General features: G+C 44.4%; 1 protein-coding gene across 1 annotated transcript in view; it reads right to left on the bottom strand.

Moving 5' to 3' along the window:
- The window catches only part of LOC139759463 (echinoderm microtubule-associated protein-like CG42247), a 270,591-nt gene that overhangs the window by 67,222 nt on the left and 176,708 nt on the right, over nucleotides 1-26,661 (bottom strand). Inside the window, 4 exon segments of the mRNA XM_071681615.1 lie at nucleotides 1,147-1,263; nucleotides 1,595-1,807; nucleotides 14,210-14,284; nucleotides 23,855-23,967. Of these exon segments, the coding sequence (XP_071537716.1) occupies nucleotides 1,147-1,263; nucleotides 1,595-1,807; nucleotides 14,210-14,284; nucleotides 23,855-23,967 (518 nt within the window).

Raw genomic sequence — 26,661 nt, 5'->3', positions numbered from 1 at the left:
GTGGGTCGTTAGGAGACCCAGGCGCCTCCACTCACCAGTCTGTCGTCACTCATGCTACGCTTCTACCTAACACGATCACCAGTCACGTCTCTGGAGCCACCTAAGACACCCCCACAGCTCCAGTCTTCAGCTTCTAGCCGCAGCTGGAGTCGTCAGCCGCAGCCATCACCCGGCTCATTCACGGGGTCTGTTCACCAGTGTCGGGCTGGATCCGTTGCATCACTCTCACTGTATCATTACTACTGCCACCCTTCCCTCTCATGCGTGGTCGTGATGACACATATAAGTTCTCAACAAGATGATGGCGTAACACTGGCCGCCTGTGAGTCCCGAGGAACTGTGATAACCTACGAATATTGTGACAGTGAGTGGAACAGTGTTGCACTAGCCTGAATGTAACGTCTCGAATGGGGCGACACCAAGAACCTCTTGTGTTGGAAATGAACGTACGAATAGAGAGACAGCAATAATATTTTCTGTCTTTATGTGTTGAGAGTTATTCATGGCAAGATCACAGACGACAGCGAATCATTTAATTACATTCCTTTTTTATTAAGGTGTTCCACTTGGAGTTGTCCCTGGAGAGGTGTTCGACTGGGAGTGATCCCTGGTAAGAGGTTTTGTCAAGACAGTTCATAAAAAAACTTTCACCTAAATCACATGTGATCAGGCCACGAGGATTTTGCTATCGGGATTTTCCATCCTGTGGCGTCAGTGTCCAGATGTTACACATGTTGTTCAGTAAGTGAGACGCTCAGATATGTGAAGCTAAGGATCGATCATGGTCAACTATAAGGAAGGTATGCTTGTTAGATAGCAATATCCTGGAAAGCCCTCCAATATGTGATCGTTTGTCAGTGTTCTAATGAGTAGTTCCGTGTATCTTAAATTGTGTACTATGAGCAAAATAGATGTACTGTGTACCATATACGTATTTACCGTGCACAAAACAAATGAAATCTAATAGATAACTTCTGTAACCTTATCTACAGCCTGTATCACCGACCCCTACCACATGGAGCCTCGGCCACATACCTCATGTAGCCCTGGTTATACCTCGTGTGGCCCTGTCCACAGCCCTCATTTCTCCCCAGCCACCTTCCTCATATATCCATGGTTTTACCTCATGTATCCCTGGCCACCTACCTCTTGGCCCCAGGTGGTGAAGAGGTGTAGTTGGCCATTCAGCTTGAACATTCTCCCCAGATCCTTGACCACCTCCTCCCACAGGTTAATCGTCTTCATGTTCACCAACACCGTCCTCTGAAGGGGAGGTAATGCACGAGAGTGAGGTGGTGAATGAGTGGGGGAGGAAGGTAGGGTGATATATGGGTGGGGGAGGAAGGTGAGGTGGTACTTGTATGAGTGATGGAGGTGCAGTTATACATGAGAGAGGGAGGAAGATGGGGTGATAGATGGGTGAGGGAGGGAGGTGAGGGTGAAAGATGGGTGAGGAAGAGAGATGGGGTGATGGATGGGTGAAGGAGGGAGGTGGGGTGATAGATGGATGAGGGAGGGAGGTGAAGGTATACGTGAGTGAGGGAGGGAAGTGGAAGCGTGACATGGAGGCCCCTCAAGCGAGGTACATACATACCTCTTGTGAGTGGTCGAGGTTGTTGATGATCTTGATGGTGCGTCCCTCTCTGGAGCCAGGTTTACTGTTGCCGGACTTGTTGCTCTCGGCCGAGTTCTTCTTGCTAACTTCCCTCACCACCGGCGACTCCACACGCCCGTGGTCGCCCGCGTTCCCCGTGCCTGCCACGCTGTTCTGGTTCCAGTCTGGCCTCTGCCGCCCGTACGCCAGGTTCTTGAAGCAGAAGTTGAAAACATTGTGGGTAAGATTAGCAGAGGAGGAACATGATGATAATGTTGTGCGAGAGAAGTGATAATTCTCGTGAAATCATCTAATTTGTAAGGAAATAATAAAGTACGGCCAGAAGGGTGTGAGAATAAACTATAGTAAATATAATGTAGGAGTAGAAAGAACACGTACATGAGAGTGAACATAGATATTACGTTGGCTCACTGAGCTTGGATAACTTTGACCTGTGATCCTAAGTTGGGTTTACATGGATAGACGATGACCTCCAGGTCATCCTTGTGGCCACCTGGACCTGTATGCCAATACGCACGAGTAAATACTAACTGGGACACACTGGAAACTTTAACCGCATCGACAAACGTTGCGGAAAATGGTCTGATAAGCGCAGCCAACTTGTTGTATAATGTCCCTTTGTGTCATCCATTGGACATTACAGTTCACTGTGGCAGGTAATCTCCTGGAATGTCTCAGTGTTCTTAACAGAACCACTGTAGTGCTGATTCCAGTACGTGTCTTTCATAGCATGAAGGAATCACTTGACGTCTTTAAACAAATTCATCATTCCTGCCGCTCTCGCCTCGGATGATGAGCGGTCAGTAAAGGGTCAATCGCGTAAGATAACATTCTTCCCTGGGTAACGGTAGATGATCGATCACAGTTTGAGGGAAGGTTTTTAAGTTATTACTCACGTGACGAGGGTGGGGGGGTGGGGTGAACACCAGGGACATGGGATGTGTAAACACAAAGGGTTCGTGCCAGGTTATAGTCTGGTGACTCTTCAACATCACCACCATCGTGGCACAAAACTTTCCATCTCGTGTGTGGCAAGTTTGGAGCTCATGTGAGGAGAGTCACGGTGGGAGCTGCTCGCGTCTAACCAGTGTTATGACACCGTATAAAGGACGCGTCGTGTATAGTCTCCTAATGTGGCTTCACCAGGGTTGTTCCATCAACACCGTGCGACACTACGCAAAGGTAAATGATTATTAGAAAAATCATTAGAATTAGTTTTCTAATTTTACTACGTTATAAGCTGCTGGAAGAATCGAACAAAAGAAAGTTCGAAAGGAGAGGTATAAAGAGAGATAAAGAAGGAGGAGAAGGAGGAGGTATAGTTGCGATGGTAAACGGTAGAGAAAAGAGTAAGAAAGAGGGGATGAGGAGGAGAAGGAGAGAGAGAGAGAGAGAGAGAGAGAGAGAGAGAGAGAGAGAGAGAGAGAGAGAGAGAGAGAGAGAGAAACTTCGAGAAAGAGGGAAATACGACCAGTGTTGCTGTGTAGGTGAAGTGGGTCAAGTCTTGAGGTCCGAGTGGGAGGGTTTCGCCTGGTTGTCCGAAATGACTAGACATTTTTTTCTCAGAAACAATCTTGCTTTTTCAAAAGCCCATCCAGAAACTGCAGGTCTTGTCAAGATATTCATGGAAGTGTTCAGTATGAATCACGACGGACCAGTGTGTCTTGTGTGGGTGTAATGTTGCCATGCAGTATTGTGAGGTCTCCCCGATGCCACGGTTTATTCGACTGCTAAAAGCACATTACGCCCTTCTGCATGTACACTGTATGCTCGTCACACACGCAGCACAAACGTGCATCAGACTTGGCACAAATCCTCGGTCCATGAGTGTTGAGCATAAATCCAGCTTGGTAGATCAAGGAGTCGCCATCACAGATGTCTTCGTCTCACAACAGACCCTGGCGGTGTTACTACCACCAGATCTGCCTTGGAACATCGGTTGTCAGCTGCTACAGTCCATCTGCTCACCAGTCTGCTGATCCTCCACCTTCTGTGACACCTTCACAATCCATCCGTCCTACAGACGTCGTTTGTACGTGAAATAATGATAATTTTCGATCATACACAGAGTAATAGAATCGTTTATAGCTTCAATATGATACAATAAGTGTTCGATGATTCATGTTAATTCCAATAAACGTACAATCGCTGTTTATCTGTATTATCTAAGTGTATATAGTACCTTTAACAGACGAGATACATTCATCTTGCGGGCGGTGCTTTCGGACAAATGAATCCTGTACAAGCAGCCATTTTCTGGTGTCTATACATGTGTGAGGGAGAGAAAAGACTAACCAGGTGGTGAACCTTGGTCAGTCATTGGTCACTTTTCTCTGGTGTTTAGGTTCAGAATGCGTTCTTGTTCGCTTTGGTAGTGGAGAATCCTTCTTGCTCTATGATGTCATGTGCAGCATAGTTAGGTATCGTGATATACGTCATGAGTGGGTTGAATTCTCACGAGACAGCTCGGGACACGAGACGGGGACAGGTAGCACGCTAAGGGTAGCCGTTGTGTTCTTTGTGGACCAGGTTGTCTTGTAATGTAACTTGTATCCATCACCATCACGCTACTGCCACACTGGTGCATCATGCTGTACTGTGTGTGCTACGCTGTGGGAGGGAGGGCTAGTGTGTAAGTAAAGGAGAGCAGACGGTGGTCGAGCAACACACAGGGCAGGGGCCTCTTCCTGGGTCGACACGACCTCCTCACCCCCCGAGCTGACACGTTGATCTCACGGGTCTCCTCACCGCTCAGTAAGCCAGGTGTCTACACGTCAAAGACTTTAGACAACTGGCGATAACTATAACCAAGTCACCGGTAACCAAATTCGTCGAATAACTAACAAGCAATGTGTCTCGCCCTTTAAACACCTGACGTAGACAGTAACGCACACGCCTAACAACTGGCTCTGGGTTGTTCTCCCAGACTAAACGTCGACTCTCACAAATACTGCGTTAAAGGAAGATATTGTTTCAGCCAGCAAAGCTTTGTTTCTAACCTTCTTTAGTGTTTATCAATGGAAATGTTTCTGGACCACGTTATTTATCACTGTGTGCACCAGCTCCGTAGCTACTGCACTTCTTTCAAGTAAGGATAGTGATTTCAACAGAGAGGGGAACACTACAGAGCCATCACAACCTCGCCCGTAAGATCCTGATGGAGGTCAGATATCTGCGGAGTGTTGTAGGAAACACGAGCTGCTAAAGACGACTTACAAATCCCCTCATCGTCGGGGAGACAGTCGGAGTGACACAGCCATCGACCTCCAGCACGACCCGCGACGGTCTGGGAGTATGAGAGACACTGGCGAGGAGGAGCAGCTGCTGGTGAGGACTGCAGCCCGCTACCCACACCCGCCATCTAACACGTTGGATGATAATTGGGCCACGACTACCTGGCGTCACGACCTCTGCGTCAGGTCGGCACACCCACGGGACGACTCAGGCATCGCCTGACGTGGTAATAACCGTCCGCTGCAGAATGATGTACACAAGGTCTTAACGCAACATTTTCCAGATATTAAGTAGTCATTATCGAGAGATAATCCCCCACGCCAGACCTGTTTTCTCCTTAGGCACAGGAGGAACAAGCTCTCGGCAGTTACCAGAGAGACAGTCGTCCATACTTGATGGGTAAATGACGACGCCATGAACTTACGGGTCATCTGAGTAATTTCCCGCGAGGCTGGATATTGATCAGGTGTGGACGGGTGTGTGAGGCTGAGGCGACCATACTGCAGTCCCTGTGTGTCAGGTGGACGCAAGGTGGAGGGGTCAGGACCCACCCCACCTAGACCACAGGCTTCGTGAGGAAGAGAGATACTGGAGCAAATTTAATTTCATACTTGGTGAGTCATCACACACAGAACAGTGTCCCAGCATGACACGTTCGTTTGAGACTAATGAAATGTATTTCAGGGTCATGACTGTGTCAGTACAGCCAGGGGAGTAGGGGCATCCCTTGACCCGCTGGTTGCAGGACCTGAGGCCGCGTGTCTTGCGCCCGACAACTGCCCGTCACCAGGCACGCGACGCGGTTAACCACCTGGATGGTGGCAGTAAACTTCCCTGAGTTATAACTGTGAGGCTCCGGCCACACGACGGCTGAGGTGATAGACTGACCTGGTTCGGGAAGAGGACGTGTGTGTGTGTGTGTGTGTGTGTGTGGGAGGGGGAGGGAGACACACGTTCTTGTGGTAGTTGTAGCTCTCGAAGATCCACCTTACGATGGTGATGTACCGACATGTTGAGAGACGTTTTTACACTTCCAGCGCCCACCTTCACAACCCCAACATTCTCAGCGCCCACCTTCACAACCCCAACACTCTCAGCGCCCACCTTCACAACCCCAACATTCTCAGCGCCCACCTTCACAACCCCAACACTCTCAGCGCCCACCTTACAACCCCAATACTCTCAGCGCCCACCTTCACAACCCCGACACTCTCAGCGCCCACCTTCACAACCCCAACATTCTCAACGCCCTCTAACATAACCTCAGCATTCTCAGCACCCTCCTCACAACCACTACCGCCCCGACTCCAACCCTTCCGATTCCCTACCTCACAGCCCCCCCCCACCCCCTTCTTAATCCCCACCCTCCTAGCTCGTACCTCACAACTCCTGCCGTCTCATTGTTCACCTTTACAATTCCACCCTCATTATCCCAACCCTCTCAACACACACACACACACACACACACACACACACACACACACACACACACACACACACACACACACACACACACACACGAATAAGGAAAAGAGAACACATGAACATTTACACACTTACTTAAATACACACATGCACGCACGCACGGGTTAAGAGAACAATCATGAATTAATGGACAGGTTAAAAGGATTTGATAGAAATTACATGACGGGTTCATAGTGTGTGTCAAGGATGAACACAAAGCGTATGGGAAGACAGGCACCAGAATGGCTAAGTTGTCTGCAGCGTGAGGTATGGTTGTCCTGTGTCCTCCCTAACCATTTTCTTCGTTAGTCGCTGAATACCATGATCATGCCTATCTTATATAGATATATATATATTTTTTTTTTTTTTTTTTATACTTTGTCGCTGTCTCCCGCGTTTGCGAGGTAGCGCAAGGAAACAGACGAAAGAAATGGCCCAACCCCCCCCCCCCCCATACACATGTACATATACACGTCCACACACGCAAATATACATACCTACACAGCTTTCCATGGTTTACCCCAGACGCTTCACATGCCTTGCTTCAATCCACTGACAGCACGTCAACCCCTGTATACCACATGACTCCAATTCACTCTATTTCTTGCCCTCCTTTCACCCTCCTGCATGTTCAGGCCCCGATCACACAAAATCTTTTTCACTCCATCTTTCCACCTCCAATTTGGTCTCCCTCTTCTCCTCGTTCCCTCCACCTCCGACACATATATCCTCTTGGTCAATCTCTCCTCACTCATTCTCTCCATGTGCCCAAACCATTTCAAAACACCCTCTTCTGCTCTCTCAACCACGCTCTTTTTATTTCCACACATCTCTCTTACCCTTACGTTACTTACTCGATCAAACCACCTCACACCACACATTGTCCTCAAACATCTCATTTCCAGCACATCCATCCTCCTGCGCACATCTCCATCCATAGCCCACGCCTCGCAACCATACAACATTGTTGGAACCACTATTCCCTCAAACATACCCATTTTTGCTTTCCGAGATAATGTTCTCGACTTCCACACATTTTTCAAGGCTCCCAAAATTTTCGCCCCCTCCCCCACCCTATGATCCACTTCCGCTTTCATGGTTCCATCCGCTGACAGATCCACTCCCAGATATCTAAAACACTTCACTTCCTCCAGTTTTTCTCCATTCAAACTCACCTCCCAATTGACTTGACCCTCACCCCTACTGTACCTAATAACCTTGCTCTTATTCACATTTACTCTCAACTTTCTTCTTCCACACACTTTACCAAACTCAGTCACCAGCTTCTGCAGTTTCTCACATGAATCAGCCACCAGCGCTGTATCATCAGCGAACAACAACTGACTCACTTCCCAAGCTCTCTCATCCCCAACAGACTTCATACTTGCCCCTCTTTCCAGGACTCTTGCATTTACCTCCCTTTCAACCCCATCCATAAACAAATTAAACAACCATGGAGACATCACACACCCCTGCCGCAAACCTACATTCACTGAGAACCAATCACTTTCCTCTCTTCCTACACGTACACATGCCTTACATCCTCGATAAAAACTTTTCACTGCTTCTAACAACTTGCCTCCCACACCATATATTCTTAATACCTTCCACAGAGCATCTCTATCAACTCTATCATATGCCTTCTCCAGATCCATAAATGCTACATACAAATCCATTTGCTTTTCTAAGTATTTCTCACATACATTCTTCAAAGCAAACACCTGATCCACACATCCTCTACCACTTCTGAAACCGCACTGTTCTTCCCCAATCTGATGCTCTGTACATGCCTTCACCCTCTCAATCAATACCCTCCCATATAATTTACCAGGAATACTCAACAAACTTATACCTCTGTAATTTGAGCACTCACTCTTATCCCCTTTGCCTTTGTACAATGGCACTATGCACGCATTCCGCCAATCCTCAGGCACCTCACCATGAGTCATACATACATTAAATAACCTTACCAACCAGTCAACAATACAGTCACCCCCTTTTTTAATAAATTCCACTGCAATACCATCCAAACCTGCTGCCTTGCCGGCTTTCATCTTCCGCAAAGCTTTTACTACCTCTTCTCTGTTTACCAAATCATTTTCCCTAACCCTCTCACTTTGCACACCACCTCGACCAAAACACCCTATATCTGCCACTCTGTCATCAGACACATTCAACAAACCTTCAAAATACTCATTCCATCTCCTTCTCACATCACCGCTACTTGTTATCACCTCCCCATTTACGCCCTTCACTGAAGTTCCCATTTGCTCCCTTGTCTTACGCACCCTATTTACCTCCTTCCAGAACATCTTTTTATTCTCCCTAAAATTTACTGATAGTCTCTCACCCCAACTCTCATTTGCCCTTTTTTTCACCTCTTGCACCTTTCTCTTGACCTCCTGTCTCTTTCTTTTATACTTCTCCCACTCAATTGCATTTTTTCCCTGCAAAAATCGTCCAAATGCCTCTATATATATATATATATATATATATATATATATATATATATATATATATATATATATATATATATATATATACACTGTTTGTTAAAGAGCTATACATAGGTACATTCATTAGGTTTCTGTTGCTTGTTCACTTTTCCTCACCACACGTTTTGCTTCGTCAGGTAAAACGTGAATTAATTGCTTCATATTCATTTTCTTTTTATTCTTGAAATACATGATACGTTTTGAGCCCACGAACACTACCCATCTTTAGTGAGATTGATCATAAATTATACTAAACAATATGAAGAGCAAAACAGGATAGTATCACATCTTAAAGTGTTACAGATGAGAACAATGACGTAGATGACTTATGTTGATCGGTGGACCGTGTTCCCTCGGAGTTCATGCGTGGTAGTATGGGCAGTAGGGGGCCAAACTCGATTGACCAACGGTTTAGGGGTTTGCCTGAGGTCCGCACTTGGCAAAGTCCGGTGGAGGTAGAGAGTAGGGATATTTGAGGTGTGGAATAGAAAAAGTATAGAGTCGTAGCCTGTCGTGTGCTTTGATGATTTATGAAGGGATTGATTTATATGTACAGTAAGATGCTGACGAGTGAGCTCCAAGTTATGTTGCTGTTGCATCTGTAGTTTAGAGTCTCTGTTTAATGATGAAGTGAGGAAGTAGTCATACCGATGTGGTTCACGTTGTTTTGAAGTTTACAACCTTCACCTGGCCAGGAGGACTTGCAAACTACATTGGTAGAGTGTAGTGGGTTATCACTGTGAGAGGTTGTTTCTCATAATGTTGTCAATAGTTTCCTTGTTCTTGTCATAAATGATGATGTTGAGGTTATCTTCAGGGATGTTGTAGGTAATGTTTCTACATCTTATCTCCTTCAGGAGACGTTCGTCAGTCTAATAGGCAGGAGACATCTGGCTTTTTTTTTGTAGAAAACGTGATGAACAACAAACAGTTCCTGGTGATCGTTGATTGTAATTGATTAGTCGAGTTTGGAGGAACACTCTTGTCTCTCTATCAATAATCATATTAGAAAAACGATTTTTAACTAAAGATCTGCTTGACCCTGGTGGTTTCTTGGTGGAAGAAGTCCCATGATGAACAGTACTTGCAAGCACGACTTCGGTAGGATTTGATAACAATTTGTATCTCTCGGTGCATTCACTTCCAGCGTTCAGACACCTGCCCAAATCAGTAGACTTAAGTGAACATTGGTGTGGTATTCCCCATTATGAGCTCAGATGTGTGCATCAAGAAAGGCGATCTTGTTGTCCAGACCCAACTCATAAGTGAACCTTAGGACACATATCTCTTCCATAGCCTTCAATTGATTCTTAATGCGTTCTGCGTTCCTTATGACGTCATAAATGTCATCAACGTATCGGCTGTGCGTAGTCGGACGAATGCTGCTGTCTTGTAGAACTTGGCTTGCTACATAACACATGTGGAGGTCAGCGTAAGTTGTTCGGTGGTACAAGGTTGTACCACCGAAGCCCAACGCCACAGCCTTCACGTTAAGCTATACTGTCAGGTAGAGTGAGTCGCCATGGGCTCATTAGGCCCAACTTTCGCTGTCAGTGGAGTGAAACATGACTCAGCCGGGTGGAACCACGGAGAGGTCTGTGGCTACCTGGTTATGACAAGGGTTCTCTGGTTTCGTTACATTGCTTATGACCACTAGGAATGGACGTAAGGAGATGAGGCTTTTCTTCGTCTGTATCCTGGCGCTACCTCGCTGACGCAGCGGATGGTGGGTTCGGGGAGAAGGAATTTATGATTTCATGCAATTGTGCTTGTTTGCTGTGGGTCAGGGTGGCGTCGGGAATGGATCACGGCGAGCACGTGTACATTATATATATATATATATATATATATATATATATATATATATATATATATATATATATATATATATATATATGTACGTGAGTGTGCGTATATGTATGTGTATGTGAGCCTTTCTTCTTACTTCCTATTGCTACATCACTAACGCGGGAAACGGGGACCAAGTATGGAGAGAAAAAAATAGGTTCTGGGTTCGAATCCTGGCTGTTGGAGGGTATTATGTGTTTTACGGAAGTGTGTGTTCATGTGTACTATATTCGTGTTCATATACCTCCATGTTGTACAGTAAGGTTCTGTAAAATGCTAACTGCTGGTAATGTGAACCTGATGGGATTTGACCGGTGTAGACCCCGTTGCTCATAGATCTGTGACGAAGGGTATTCTTGCAATCAAATAGTTATTTCCCTATTAGGGGTGATCATAGCCAGCGGTTAGCGTTATCGACTACCACGCAGAAGGTCCTTGGTTCGAATCCTGGCTGTTGGGGGGTATTATGTGTTCTGTGAAAGTATTCGTTCATATCCACTATCTTCTTGTTCATATATATATATATATATATATATATATATATATATATATATATATATATATATATATATATATATATATATATATATATACTCGTCATACATGTTGATATAATCTTTAAAGAAATGAAGCTCTGTAACATTTCCTGTAGCCAGTGGGCAGGTAAAGGTATAATTGGGAGGACAGACATGGGGTGTTCAGCGATTTGAAAGACATTGTCACGCGTCCAAGGGTATGTTACATACTCATGGGTGTGCCACTCACTTAGGGGTATGTCACATACCCATGGATGTGCCACACACTCAAGAGTATGTCACATACCCAAGGGTGTGTCACAAACCCAGGGGTATGCCACATAGCTGAGAATATGCCACACACCTAAGGGTATGCTAACACAACCAATAGGATGCCACTTACCCAAGACTATACTACACGTTTAAGGGTATGCTACATACTTTAAGGGTATGCTACACACCCAAGCATTTACCTAAGGGTATGCTACGTACCCGAGGATATGCCACATACCCAAGAGTATGCCACACTACGAGCATGCAAAGCACCTTGATCTTAAACATCCCCTTACGTCAAAGCCAGACATTATTCGGGTGGCGACGTAAGTAAACCAGTAAACCAGTAAACCAGACATCGTCAGAGATGCCGCCTTGGGCAGGAGGGGGTATACCGCTCTAGTAACACAGTACACTACAGGACCAAGGTAAGCTGTCAGAGCAAAGCACACGAGCATTACAGATAAGCCATAGATACATAATTATCCGCGCTATTGAATCTACTCCGGTGAGTAGGTAGGTCACATCGAGTACGCAAGAGTAAGTGAGTAAATGAAAGAGGCAAGGCATGCGAATGAGTAAATCTCAAAGGAAAAAGGGATCATGGAGGTAAATAATTTACGTATGTAAGTAAGCCATGTGGATAATTGGGTAAGCCATACGAGGAAGCCGATAAGCCATACAGATAAGCCGAGCGGATGAACACATCAGGTAAACCACTAAAGTAAACTGCACTGATGGACACAATAGGTAAACCACTGAAGTAAAGTACACGGATGGACACAGCAGGTAAACCACTAAAGAACACGGATGACATAACAGGTAAACCATTAAAGTAAACCACACGGGTGAGCGCTAAAGATAAACCACTGAAGTAAACCACACAAATAGGTTCTACCTTAAAGCCACAGACAAGCGGTACACACAGGTAAACCAAAAGTAAACTAAACAAGGGAACCGCACTCGTAACACATCAAGGTAAACCAAACGTGTGAGTGGCATGGATGACCTACTTGGGTAAACCACCTGTACGAGCTACAGATGAGCCAAATCGGCAAGTCCAACCAAAAGTCTACAGAGGTAAACCAAGCCATTACACGGGTAAACCACATGGGTGAGCAGCAGATTTACCGCAGGGCTAAGCCACTCCGGTAAACCACACCATGCGAGACACATGGCCTTCAACCACATAGTAGCCTCATAGGTAAACCATAACTTGGATAACATATTGGATTAGCCAGTGGACCCCAATAGCTGGGTTAACTGATAAATTACGGGGTAAACTTTAAGCCACAGTAACTCGGGGTAAACCATACGGGTACACAACATAACGGCGGAACCACATGCGTAAATCATTTACAACACTGGTTTAACCACACATAACACAAGAGTAAACCACACACAAGACGGGTTAAACCATAATTATAAACCACCATGTCATGGAGTAAACTACAGGACTAAACCACACACAGGTGAAATACAAGCAGAAAAAGAACACATAACACAAGGTAAACTGTTAGAGTAAGCCACACATAAGACGGGGTAAATCACAGGTGTAAACTACACATAAGGTAAACTGTAGAAGTAAACCACACCACCCACACAGACGAACCACGAAGGAAAGAGGCATGCTTCACGGGATGCGCCATATGGGTTTACCACAGGTAAACCACTGGGAAAAAGACATGTGGAGAGCCATGGAGTAGCTACATATCTAAGGCATAGACACACAGGCAAGCAACACTTATGGGCCAAAGGAATACGCCACATCATTAAGCGTTGCACCTACGCTACGCAAGTAAACTAAGTGCGTAAGTCACACAGACAAGACACAAGGGGAAGGTACACAGGTAAACCACACTAGCAGGACGGATACGTAAGCCGCTTGAGTGATTGATAGGTGTAAACCATGCGGGTAAACTAGAAGAGTAGACACACAGGTGGACCACACGGGTAAAGTAGACTAATAGATGAACAGGTAGAGCACATGGGTGAAATAGACGAGTATACAGGTAGGTACACCACTTAGGTAAACAGGGCAAAGAGACAAACAAATAGACTACATAGGTAAACCAGACGAATAGACACACAGGTAACCACATGGTTAGACAGGGCGAGTATACACACAGGTAAACCGCATGGTTGAATAGGACGAGTATACACACGGATAAACCAAAAGGGTAAGTAAACTAGACGAGTAAACAAACAGGTAAAGCACATTGGTAAACGAGACGAATACACATATAGGTCGACCACGTAGGTAAACCAGATGAGTAGACATGCAGGAAAACCACGCAGGTAAACTTAACGAATAGATAAACAGGTACACCATTGGTAAACTAGATTAGTAGACAGGTAAACCACAATGGTAGACTTGACAATTAGACACAAAGGCAAGCCACATAGGTATACTAGACGAGTAAACACGCAGGTAAACCACATTGGGTAAACAAAGACGAAAGTGTACACACACACACACACACACACACACACACACACACACACACACACACACACACAGGTAAACCACATAAGGTAAACAAAGACGAGAGTGCACACACACACACACAGGTAAACCACATAAGTAAACTGCATACGCAGACACACACACACACACACACGTAGACCGGATGAGTAAACCAGAGTAACACAGGTGAACTAGATGAGTAAGCAGGAGCAGTAAACCATATGGGTAAGCCAGAGTCAGGCAGATGGGTAAGCCAGATAGTGATGATGGGCAAGTGATGATGGGTAAACCACTGTACCGGGGATGGATGGGCGGCGCCGTTGGTCAGAGCCGTCCACTTGCGGGGTTTTGCCAGGAGTCCGTAGGGCAGCGTCTGGCAGACGGAGGAGACACAGCTGGGTGAGTGACGTGAAGAGGGACAGATAACACACAAGACCTGCTGGTCCTAGGAACAGGTTACACACAAGACCTCCTGGTCGTGGGAACAGGTTACACACAAGACCTGCTGGTCCTAGGAGCAGGTTACACACAAGACCTGCTGCTCCTAGGAGCAGGTTACACACAAGACCTGCTGCTCCTAGGAACAGGTAACACACAAGACCTGATGCTCCTAGGAGCAGGTTACACACAAGACCTGCTGGTCCTAGGAGCAGGTTACACACAAGACCTGCTGGTCCTAGGAGCAGGTTACACACAAGACCTGCTGCTCCTAGGAGCAGGTTACACACAAGACCTTCTGGTCCTAGGAGCAGGTTACACACAAGACCTGCTGCTCCTACGAACAGGTTACACACAAGACCTGCTGCTCCTAGGAACAGGTAACACACAGGACCTATTTGTTCCGCGTAAGTACACAATATGTCATGGTGGGTTATGTTCTTGTTCAATATCTCGACTGAGGAATTAACATTATACTTCATTTGCTTTCTACTTCCTTCCTGTAAACCTTACGTCGGCATTTATCGTCACTTTTATCTTTACAACCATAAAGCAGTTATCTTGAGCTATGTCATTATGTCGTTCTTTTTCGGAAGCATTTCGGAAATCTCTGTGTATAGCATCTGGAGATCTTTAATTACATTATTTGCCGGTTATTAGATATATGACAGAAGAACATCTGAAAATGTATTAAACATGATCTCTTTTAAGGGGGAAAACTTTGTTCATTATTAGGGCATCATCTGCATATTCTGCTGTTTCTTTCTCCTCAACTACTGTTTTGATCTTTCATTTCCCACTCGAGTAACGGGTTACTAGCGTGAGGCACACCTCCTACTTCCTCCTTGTCGTGTCTAACTTGTGGTGTCCTCTCGAGGTGGTAGTCATTCCAGAACTTCCCATCTTGTAGCGAGTAGTTGAATGTCTTTAGTGATTGAAGATGTTATTTGTCTGTTTACGTTCTCCAGTGTTCGAGGAAAGAGGCCCTCCAGACCATCTGACGTACTGGGAAGTCATTTGTTGTCACTAGCTAAGTGGTTCCTGGTTTGGAATGATACGTGCGTCTCCTGTTTTTGTAATCTGACTCCAGAAATACGTTTTGTAACGGCTGTACACAGTCGATGTTATTATCTCCATTCTGAACACTGAATCGAGAATCGTATTGTTACGGAAACTCTTGTCTTTATTATCGTTTGTTAAGATGCCATTTACATTAGTGAACAAGTCTATCGCATCTGATATCTTCACTCACTCGTTATGTAAATGAAGAACTCCTCCAGGTTCTTATGTTGTCAGGAAGTCCTTCCTTGAATTCTCTTTTACTAATTCAAATTTTCTTCCTGCAATTTGCTTGTAATCTTGTGTATATTGCGCGAGCATATACACTGTCTCTTTAAATCACCTGTATACATATATTTCACACCGAAGTAGGTCATTTTCTTTTCTTCCCAGCCTGGGGTTTGCTATTTCATGGCTCTCTTTATGGAATTATAATGACCCTCACGAAGCTGTGTTCTATTTTCAGAGTTTACACTATGGCATTTCGTCTGCGTACTCATACAAAAGTTTGATTTGGTTTACATCACTAATATCCCTACATATTTTATCAGTGTGTTCATCTACAATATGGGATCTTTTTTTCTGAAATATGAAACGGAAATATACAGTAAATGTAATTACTGTATACATTGTTAGTTGACTTTACATTGACGTCTTTCGTAGTAAAGAGGAAATATGATACATATTATTGCCAAAAGTTAGGTCATGATACATTTGACCTGGAGGTTCAGCGGACCGATTCATCTGTTTTCCTTGTGATCTCCTGTTTGGAAATCGTAGTTAATGAATGGGTGATTGCAGCTTCGTACACCACTTCGTTGCTTACCTGAGAATAAATTTCCTCGGATGAATTAACTTTTAAGGGTCTATATACTACTCGATTTATTCATCATCGCAATATACAGTCATTAGTTTCCATCAACATCAATTGTACGTGACTTGGTTGGTTTAAATTCTGCTTCATACGAAATATAACACCGCCACCTTCCTAATGTTATGTGTCTTTACTGGAAATCTTATTTCCTGGTGTCTGATTCTACTGATGAATGTACAAAATTCATCCAATCGTCTGGTACAGGTTTGATACTTGGTTTTCCTCTCGAGATAAGTAGGTAGTTGATTTTCGTTTGCGTTTATACTTTCGTCTCCGATATAGCAAATTGCACCGACTTAACAAGTACTTTAAACGCTCCTCCGACCTGTCCCCTGCGACTAGTCAGTCAAACCTCTGCTGAGGTGAGCCTTAGAGGTCTTACAGCTAACACCTGACCTGACCCCATCCTCATCTGGCTCCTGCACTCCCTCATTCGCTGGCCTGACTGACGGCCGTTGTGCTAGATATTCCTTACACAACAGTGCAGTTTCCTGTTCAGATGTAGGCTGTCCCTTTCACACAGGCCTCTACCACTACTAAAGCTGTCAGACAGATCTACGTAATCTCCCACTTCGGTGCTGCCTACAGTGTGTGGTGAACCTCTTAGATTTCCACGAGAGAGTGAGCTCTGTTTTAGATAAAGGACATGGCTGGGTGGATTGTTTGAATCTAGAATAATTTAAAGTATTTGACATTGAACCCTAAATACTACTATATCTACCTAAAAGTCTCCTTAAAACTACAGACCTCTCATCTCACCTTGGTAGTCGTCCCTCTACCACTTCTGTCTTGCGTTCGTTAGCCTTCATCATGAGAGGGTCTATACTTACCTAGGTTATCCTCCAACCTACCGTGACCCATTCTATATCCTGCATACAACCATATCATGGACCTTATGTGCCATATCCTTTAGCCCTGCGCTCCCGGGTAGCACACCCTCTTAGTTTTCCTCCTGTGGCCAAACTCTTTGACCAGAATTCCGACCATGGGTTTGGCCAGGCTCATCCTTCACGTCATCTTCCAGTACCTCCAGTGGAGGCTATGACTAGTCACTGTCCACCCACTTATCCCCCTTGTTGTGCAGCGTTGTCTCTAGTTTCTAAAGTGCCCATTTTGGTAACAACCTCTTTTCTCAAACTGGACAGTGTGTGCCCCCACACATGCTACTGCTCTCTGTGGCTTCCTGTTCCACTAATCTCTTCAGTGGAAAATCAAGGGCAGGAATGGAAAGGCTGGCATGAGGAACAAGGAATGATGGAATATGAAGGACGAAGAGGATAATTGGGAAGGAAATCGTTTAATGGGAAAAGGAAAAGGGAAGTAAGAAATAAAGAGGATGAATTCAGTTCAGAGAATAACATACATGGAGGAAATACATAACGAGTCAATGGAAAATTACAAAAAGAAGGCAAATGAAATTCCTTGGAAATGCGTTCTAGGTGAGGGGAATACCCTTCAATGAAGTTAAAACGTTTCTCATAAGAAAATAGTGACTCTGAAAGTAACGTAAATGATAGAAATATATAAGAAATAGTCAATGAATCAGTGAAAAAAATGACGGAACTCCGCTCAATAATAAGTAATTTTGCATACAAAATTTGCAAATTTGAAATACTTACCAGAAGATAAACTTTGTAAGTTACAACGCAGTGTATACGTAAACTATGTGGATAAGATCCAGGATGTGTTGTCATAAGATCCTAGTCATTCCCTGCCTCAGATAAAGGTTCCTTATTGACAGTGGAATTATATACGTATGGTAGGGTAATCTAACACCTTGTGTAGAGTCGCAAAAACAATGATAGAAATCTGGTTAGATCCTGCAAGCGATCATTTGGTACACTGTTATTATCGAGACTAGGATACAAAGTCTTGACAACATTACACAAGGCAGATGGTGGAACTGTTCTGTGTCAGTTATTGTTTAAAGGTAACCAGGTTACATGAAGCTGATAACGCATACAACTCCTTGTATATCGAACTGATGAATGAGACAAAAAGAAAAAAAAAAATAGACCATTATATAGAGACCTGATAGACCAATATATAGAGACCTGATAGACTATTATATAGAGACCTCAGTGCCATGCAAGGTTGGCTGGTTGGTTGTCTCTTCTTTAGACACCTGTAATATAGGTCACTGTGCGTCTGTTCCATTTTACTTCAGTTTTAGGTAAAATGTTAGAACTAAGAAACAGGGTTAGAATGATTAGGTTTTTATATGAAGTAAAGGATTATAATGGACATAGATTCCTTGATCAGATGTCATGCTTAACGAATCTAGTATAGTTTAATCATATATATGAGAAACAAGGTTTGATAACCTCAGATATTATGTGATACACTAACGCCTAATGAAGTTGATAACCTCAGATATTATATGATACACTGACACCTTGTGAAGTTTTTATAAAGTCATCATATAAAAGAATTTTGGGTAAGAATAAAGCTAATAGGCAAAGAAGAAAAGCGAGTTTTCACATGATCTCGAGACTGGTTTACGTACAGAAAACCTGTAGTACTGGGCATGGAAACCTCTGACTGGCTCAACATGACACGCGGGGCACCACAAGGCCCTGCCCTGGGACTTATGCTTCTTGTTACCTTCACTGGACACACGCGACTCACGAGTAAAATTCCAACATTTGCCCACACGAAATTTAGATGTAAAGCGTAAACCAAGGAAGACTATCTGATGATTCAGTGATTCACCCTGATTGATGCCGTGGTTTAGAGCATGGTAAATGAACTTCTTTGAAAATCAATGTAAAGTAATGAATTCTGGTGATAGAAGATATCAATGATAAAGTGAAATGTTGGATGAGCCATTATTAGAATGAGATGAATAAAAACTCCATGGAGTGATATTCGGAAATGAACTAAAAAAAAACGTAAAACAATGACTAACTGCATATGATGAAGAAAACGGAATGTTCGGCTTCCTAGCAGAAAACGGACACTTTAGACGGAGGACGCAATGCTAACTAGACCTCATTTAGAATATGTTGTTCACTTCTGGTCACTATCCTTGATGCATCGTCTTTCACTGAGTGAAGATTCTGAGAAGTTCTAACTGAAGGTTGAAAATCCAAATCGATTTTGAAGACACATGGTAACTCATGACAGTTTTCTCACAGTAATTAGGAACATGATCACCAGAAATAACTATGAAATGAAATGGAAGTGCAGATTTTATATATATATATATATATATATATATATATATATATATATATATATATATATATATATATATATATATATTTTTTTTTTTTTTTATACTTTGTCGCTGTCTCCCGCGTTTGCGAGGTAGCGCAAGGAAACAGACGAAAGAAATGGCCCCACCCCCCCCCCCCCATACACATGTACATACACACGTCCACACACGCAAATATACATACCTACACAGCTTTCCATGGTTTACCCCAGACGCTTCACATGCCTTGATTCAATCCACTGACAGCACGTCAACCCCTGTATACCACATCGCTCCAATTCACTCTATTCCTTGCCCTCCTTTCACCCTCCTGCATGTTCAGGCCCCGATCACACAAAATCTTTTTCACTCCATCTTTCCACCTCCAATTTGGTCTCCCTCTTCTCCTCGTTCCCTCCACCTCCGACACATATATCCTCTTGGTCAATCTTTCCTCACTCATTCTCTCCATGTGCCCAAACCATTTCAAAACACCCCCTTCTGCTCTCTCAACCACGCTCTTTTTATTTCCACACATCTCTCTTACCCTTACGTTACTTACTCGATCAAACCACCTCACACCACACATTTTCCTCAAACATCTCATTTCCAGCACATCCATCCTCCTGCGCACATCTCTATCCATAGCCCACGCCTCGCAACCATACAACATTGTTGGAACCACTATTCCTTCAAACATACCCATTTTTGCTTTCCGAGATAATGTTCTCGACTTCCACACATTTTTCAAGGCTCCCAAAATTTTCGCCCCCTCCCCCACCCTATGATCCACTTCCGCTTCCATATATATATATATATATATATATATATATATATATATATATATATATATATATATATATATATATATATTTTCTTTTTTTTCATACTATTCGCCATTTCCCGCGATAGCGAGGTAGCGTTAAGAACAGAGGACTGGGCCTTTGAGGGAATATCCTCACCTGGCCCCCTTCTCTGTTCCGTCTTTTGGAAAATTAAAAAAGAAAGAAAAAAAAAACGAGAGGGGAGGATTTCCAGCCTCCCGCTTCCTTCCCTTTTAGTCGCCTTCTACGACACGCAGGGAAAACGTGGGAAGTATTCTTTCTCCCCTATCCCCAGGGATATATATATATATATATATATATATATATATATATATATATATATATATATATATATATATATATATATATTGTGTGTGTGTAACATCTGTATTAATTCATTATCTCATGTATCCCTCAGGATGTGAATCATTACGAAAGTGCTGGGATCTTCGTGTGTCATTTTCCTTATGGCTGGCTCCCAGCATATTCCTGGATCACGTGTTCTTATGTGATTTATCCGCGTCAGCTGTTGATTTATGGAACGAATATTATTCTATCAGTTGATGTCAGGGCAGAGGCTATTATCCTTAGTTCATTCATTGCTAAAAAAAAAAAATACTTTAATTATATTAACCGTCAATGAATAAGCCAATTATAAAACGGATCATCTAATTTGCATGTAGTTTTATTCTCGTTTCAGATTTGAGTCTCCTTCCCATCCGGCGTCTTAGACTTTTGAGCAGACTGAGCGTTCTAGTTACACTTTCCTGTGGAACCTCCACGTCATTGTATCCACTCCGTACTATGTGGTGCTCCGTCTTGGGTACTTTCCCATTGGCTGATGTGCCGGAGGGAGTGGTGGGTGGAGAGGAACCTCCTGCTCCCATATATATATATATATATATATATATATATAGAGAGAGAGAGAGAGAGAGAGAGAGAGAGACTGCAGGGAATCTCGTATACTTAATACAGAAAAGTGATTGGAAATTCAAGAAAATGTGGAAATTCTTAATAATACTGAAATGTATCACTAAAATCCAGTGGCGGTGAGGCGAGCAAGTTCCCTCACGACAGGTCCGTGTTGTGCAGCGTTCCTTATAGCAGGATTATAGTGCTTTACTCTGCCCCGTATGACTAGTGGAGTGTCACACTGAGGCAAGCCAACGTTCACAGTGACGCACGGGAGAAGATGTGGGTGTGGTATCAACCTACTGACTCCGTCTGCACGAAGTGACACCACGACCGAGAAATCACCTTTGCCAAGGCTGTGTTGTTGTCAGGAGACGCGAGGATTACAATCTCGTCGAAGTTCTCATATTCCAAAGGAGTCTGTCACTTCACTGCTACTGATTGTAGTACAGCCTTCGAGCTGCGGGGTCTCTGCAATTTGTGGATTCGTCTTTTGTATTCTAGACAGTATGTGAACACGGGAAGAGAAACCAGAATTAGATTATTACTTAACTTCCGTTGACATTGATTTGTTCAGGCAGTCCTCCCTCACACTCGTTTTCTCTTTTTCAAAAACGCTAGATTTTTGGTGGTATAAAATTCACTGCTAGAATTGGAGGTCAGGTATGGTTTGATTCTAGGACTTTTTGGTCATAATTCCACCCCTAAATTTATGTTCCATAACATTATTACAGATTCTTATCCAAATATCAATTACCTGATCATTTGTTTGCATATTGTGGTATGCAAGACTCACTGTTTACATCTGAAGTAATTGTCTCGACTTGTCAGTAAATTCCTTTTATACTACAAGCATTGCAAGTTGGAAAGATAGAGCGAACATCCAATATTCGTATATGAAGTCTGGAGCCATCTATAAGAATTGTTTCTTAAAAGATTTTAAAAAGCAAACAACAGTGGTCATGTTTGATCAGATTGATGGCACTGGGTCATTCTGGCCAGGAAACATTACACCTCAGTAATATCTAAGTGAAACCATAACGTTTTATTTGTCAGTCTGTTCTTAGATTATCTCTGATCAGCGTCAGCTTCGAGATGTTATGGAAAAATTCTCGCAAATAATCCGGCCCTGGGGGGGGGGGTGTTAGTCAGCGCCTCCTGTGTCTAATGTTCTGGGTTACAGTTAAGATGGAACATATACATGTATATAAACGTATATGTATATATAGGGAGAATATACATATATACTTGTCAACGTGCCCTCCAGGCTCTTCTCACAGTATGTCCATGATAACACACAGCTCTCCTGATATATGATATTTTCACGAGTCATTGTTAAGTTGTAATTACAAACACACCAGTAATCCAAGTGGAAATACTACATCAGTGCAGCACAGTCGTATGTAGTGAGAGAGGGTCGAGGGCGGGATTGTGAGCCCGTCAGGAGGAGGAGCAGGCCAGGGGAGGAGGTAGCGGAGGGTGAGGTAAGAGGATGCTGGAGGTAGGCACAAGATGGTGAGGAAGGAGAAACATGGGCAAATTGACGAGGAAAACAACGTGAATATCATTGTAAAGAATATGACAGTGGGAGACGACATGACAGTAGGTAGATGACATGACAATAGGAAGACGATACGACAGTAGGGAGACGACATGACATTAAGAAGATGACATGACAGTAGGGAGACGACATGACAGTAGGTAGATGACATGACAGTAGGAAGACGACATGGCAGTAGGAAGACGACATGACAGTAGGTAGATGATATGACAGTAGGAAGACTACATGACAGTGGGGAGACGACATGAGAGTAGGAAGACGACTTGACAGTAGGTAGTTGACATGACAGTAGGGAGATGACATGACAGTAGGAAGACTGCATGACAGTAGGAAGATGACATGACAGTAGGAAGATGACATGACAGTAGGAAGATGACATGACAGTAGGAAGACGATATGACAGTAGGAAGATGACATGACAGAAGGAAGACGACATGGCAGTAGGAAGACGACATTCTGGATATGGATGAACTTATTGACCGGACGGGAGGAATGCAGACACAGACAAGCAAATAAATACATGCGTATATCAAGGGCCAGAAATACAATGACAGTTCATAAGCTTGAGAATTATCTTGAATATATTCAGATTCATTTATGCAAATTTACTCATCTAATGTTTTTAACTTTTAAACTTAACGGCCTTAGTGACCCTGGCAGTCAATAAGCTTAAACTTCAAACAACAGACCATGGATATATAGAAGCATCAAATACACAGTTAATTAAGTGTTACCAGGATGCAAGACAGACAAGGCCACACAGAGACGGAAGTGCCAACACGTTATTTATATGGGCACACAGCAAAATGTAACCCATGATCAACTAGAGAGGGGAAGCATTAAGAGGTTGTGCTGTGCTTAAAGTGACAGTAGAGGTACATTTTGAACATATGTTCCAAGAAGGTGAACAAATGGCAGGTAAGCCTGAGCCACACTGATATAGTACACAGTTTTCTTCTATTTATACGTGACACAGGAGACCATGCGCGACAGAAGAACGTGAAGCAAATACGAGTGTATTTGAGGAAGTCGGAGATCTCGAGCAGGGTATCAGTAGATGACGTGTGAAGGACACTGACCACAAACTTTCTGTCGGAGGCGGCGACGTAGGACTCGCCGTCCTCCAGCTCCTCGATCCTGTAGCGCCTCCTGCCGTCCAGACCGAAGATGTAGCGCGCCCCGTTGATCAGACCTGTGGCAGGGGAGGAGGAGAACTATGATCAGGAGCAGCGGAGGAGGGAGTTGGCAGTGCGGGAACGGCGAAGGGAAGGGCTCAGGACCAGTAGGGGAGGAGAGTCTTCGTGAGGGAGAAAGGAAGATGATGGTGGAGGTTGGGTTGAGGTGCTGGGATGGAGAGAGAGAGAGAGGGAGGAGGGTTTAGGGGCGGTAATAGGGAAGCGATAGACAAGGATACAGTGGTGTTGGGGATACATAGATGGCACCAGCGATACGAGAACCTCAGAAAACTATCCTCAAAGCTGGCACGCTCTACATGATTACCGAAACTGCCAGTTATTTTAGTGGTAGAGTTATATCACACACATCCTCAGCAAGACTCATTGCTAGTTTGAAGTACTGTGAGTGGGTATGATTGTTTTAATACCATCGCTTCCTGAGGTTATGACTAACATTGGAGATCTTGCACACCACCACTGCAGTACGTCTTCATTTTCCTGAGGAAACAATAATCATGTGATACAAACCTGGACAAAGCTTTGATGTTCTCCCTGGCGGCCGAGATTTATGGATTTGTCGGTGATATATTTCTTGTGGTCATCGCCTTCACCTTCGTGAGGGTCGGGAAGTTCGTCCTGTGTCACACGTCTTGTGGCTGTCATCATTGTTGCGTCCTTCCCGGGTCCCTCCCCAGCTGCCTCAGTGTTTACACCGATGTGGATGTTTCATTGTGTGTGTGTGTGTGTGTGTGTGTTTGGTCGTGTTTGATCCATCTAACCACTGACATCATTTCAAGACATTTGCGTGCCGCCGGGAGGTGTATTTCGCTTTACGTCGTGTAATGGCCTGATGGTCGGTGTTCTGCATTAACCTCAGACATGAAGAGCGATGTGAGGGCGTTGGCATGAGACCCTCCTTGTCTGAGGGAGAAGTTAAGATACTTCTTATTACAAGTGATGGAGGGAGCTTCTGTTATTGATCCTTACCGTCTTTATAATTGTCATGAAATCTGAAGAAATTTTGTCTTTTTTCTCCTTTACTTTTCTCAGTGTAACATCGATCAAGATTCAAGCTGGCGTCTTTAATCTTTACTGTAACTCATAGAATTTTACCTTTCCCGGTCACAAGTACAACCAGACTATCTGACTTGCTATAGTTATGGTATAAGTCCTGGTTTGTGAATCAGATGATCAGGGCTCCCCACACACTCATCATCATAACCCAGCCTCCTGGTGGTGGCGTCCGTCCCTTCCTGATTCACCAGAGGCCAGAACCAAACATCTGTACATAGTTACAGTGACTCCACTCCCTTGCCCCTAACGCTATACCACTCGCCGCCCAGGCTACGGAGGACTGATACGGTCCAGGTAGGGGAGGTCGTTGACCGCTGCGGGTGACAGCCATGTAAGACAGGACGTGCCTCCTCACAGGACAGAGTCCTTCTATGATCAGTGATGACCATAGTTATCTAGAGCATGTCTCTCTTCATATCTAGCGTGGAATGTTGAGGAGGATGTGCTGTGATGTGGGGAAGGATAATGAGGAATGAGGTAGGAAGGCGAATGGATTGGTGTGAAAAGGGGAGGAAAGAAGTAGTTTGGGAAGGGAAATACAGAAGTTGGGTGGGGAGGAAAGGAAGCAGTGGGATGGGGATTAAAACGAGGGAGAAAGGTGTAGACGGAGGAAGTAGTGAGGTGTGGAGGGGAAGGAAGGAGTGAGGTGGGGGGGATGTGTGGTGGGGTACAGCTGGGATTACGCGGCAATATATCCAGAGTTCCGGTGGCCTGCACTACCACTACCCTCTCCTGCAGGCAGGTGGGACGTCAGTGGTAGAGCGTGTGTGGTACAGCATTGTGTGGTAGGACACTATGTGGCAGGACACTGTGTGGTAGGACAGTGTGGTTGAACAATGTGTGGTAGGGCAGTGTGTGGTAGAGTAGTGTTTGTTAGGGTAGTATGTGGTTTACCAGTATGTGGTAAGGCAGTGTATGATAGTGTGTAGTAGGGAAGTATATGGTAGTGAGTGGTAGGATGGTAGGGTAGTACAAGGGAGACCAGAGTGTGGTAGGACAGTGTGGGAGTAGAGCCATGCGTGGCAGGGATGTGTGTGGTCGTGGAGGACCTTACATCCATCCTACACGTCTGATGACCGGAGAGTCTTGGTCCATCCTGTGATTCGTGATTTCGTTGGACATGCCACATTAAGATTATCCCAAGGTCATGGTACCATCGTGCTCAAGGGTCGTACCGTCGTGCTGAAGGATCGTACCGTCGTGCTCAAAGGTCCTACCATCGTGCTCAAGTGTCGTAACGTCGTGCTCAAGGGTCGTACCGTCGTGTTCATGGATCGTACTGTCGTGCTCAAGTGTCGTACCATCGTGCTCAAGTGTCGTACCATCGTGCTCAAGTGTCGTAACGTCGTGCTCAAGTGTCGTACCGTCGTGCTGAAGGATCGTACCGTCGTGCTCAAAGGTCCTACCATCGTGCTCAAGTGTCGTACCATCGTGCTCAAGTGTCGTACCATCGTACTCAAGTGTCGTAGCGTCATGCTCAAGTGTCGTACCGTCGTGTTCATGGATCGTACTGTCGTGCTCAAGTGTCGTACCATCGTACTCAAGTGTCGTAGCGTCATGCTCAAGTGTCGTACCATCGTGCTCAAGGGTCGTACCATCGTGCTCAAGTGTCGTAACGTCGTGCTCAAGGGTCGTAC

Source organism: Panulirus ornatus, chromosome 3, assembly GCF_036320965.1.
Source record: "Panulirus ornatus isolate Po-2019 chromosome 3, ASM3632096v1, whole genome shotgun sequence".
Taxonomy (NCBI): domain Eukaryota; kingdom Metazoa; phylum Arthropoda; class Malacostraca; order Decapoda; family Palinuridae; genus Panulirus; species Panulirus ornatus.
Note: the sequence above shows the minus strand (reverse complement) of the source record. Positions and strands in the feature narration are given on the sequence as shown.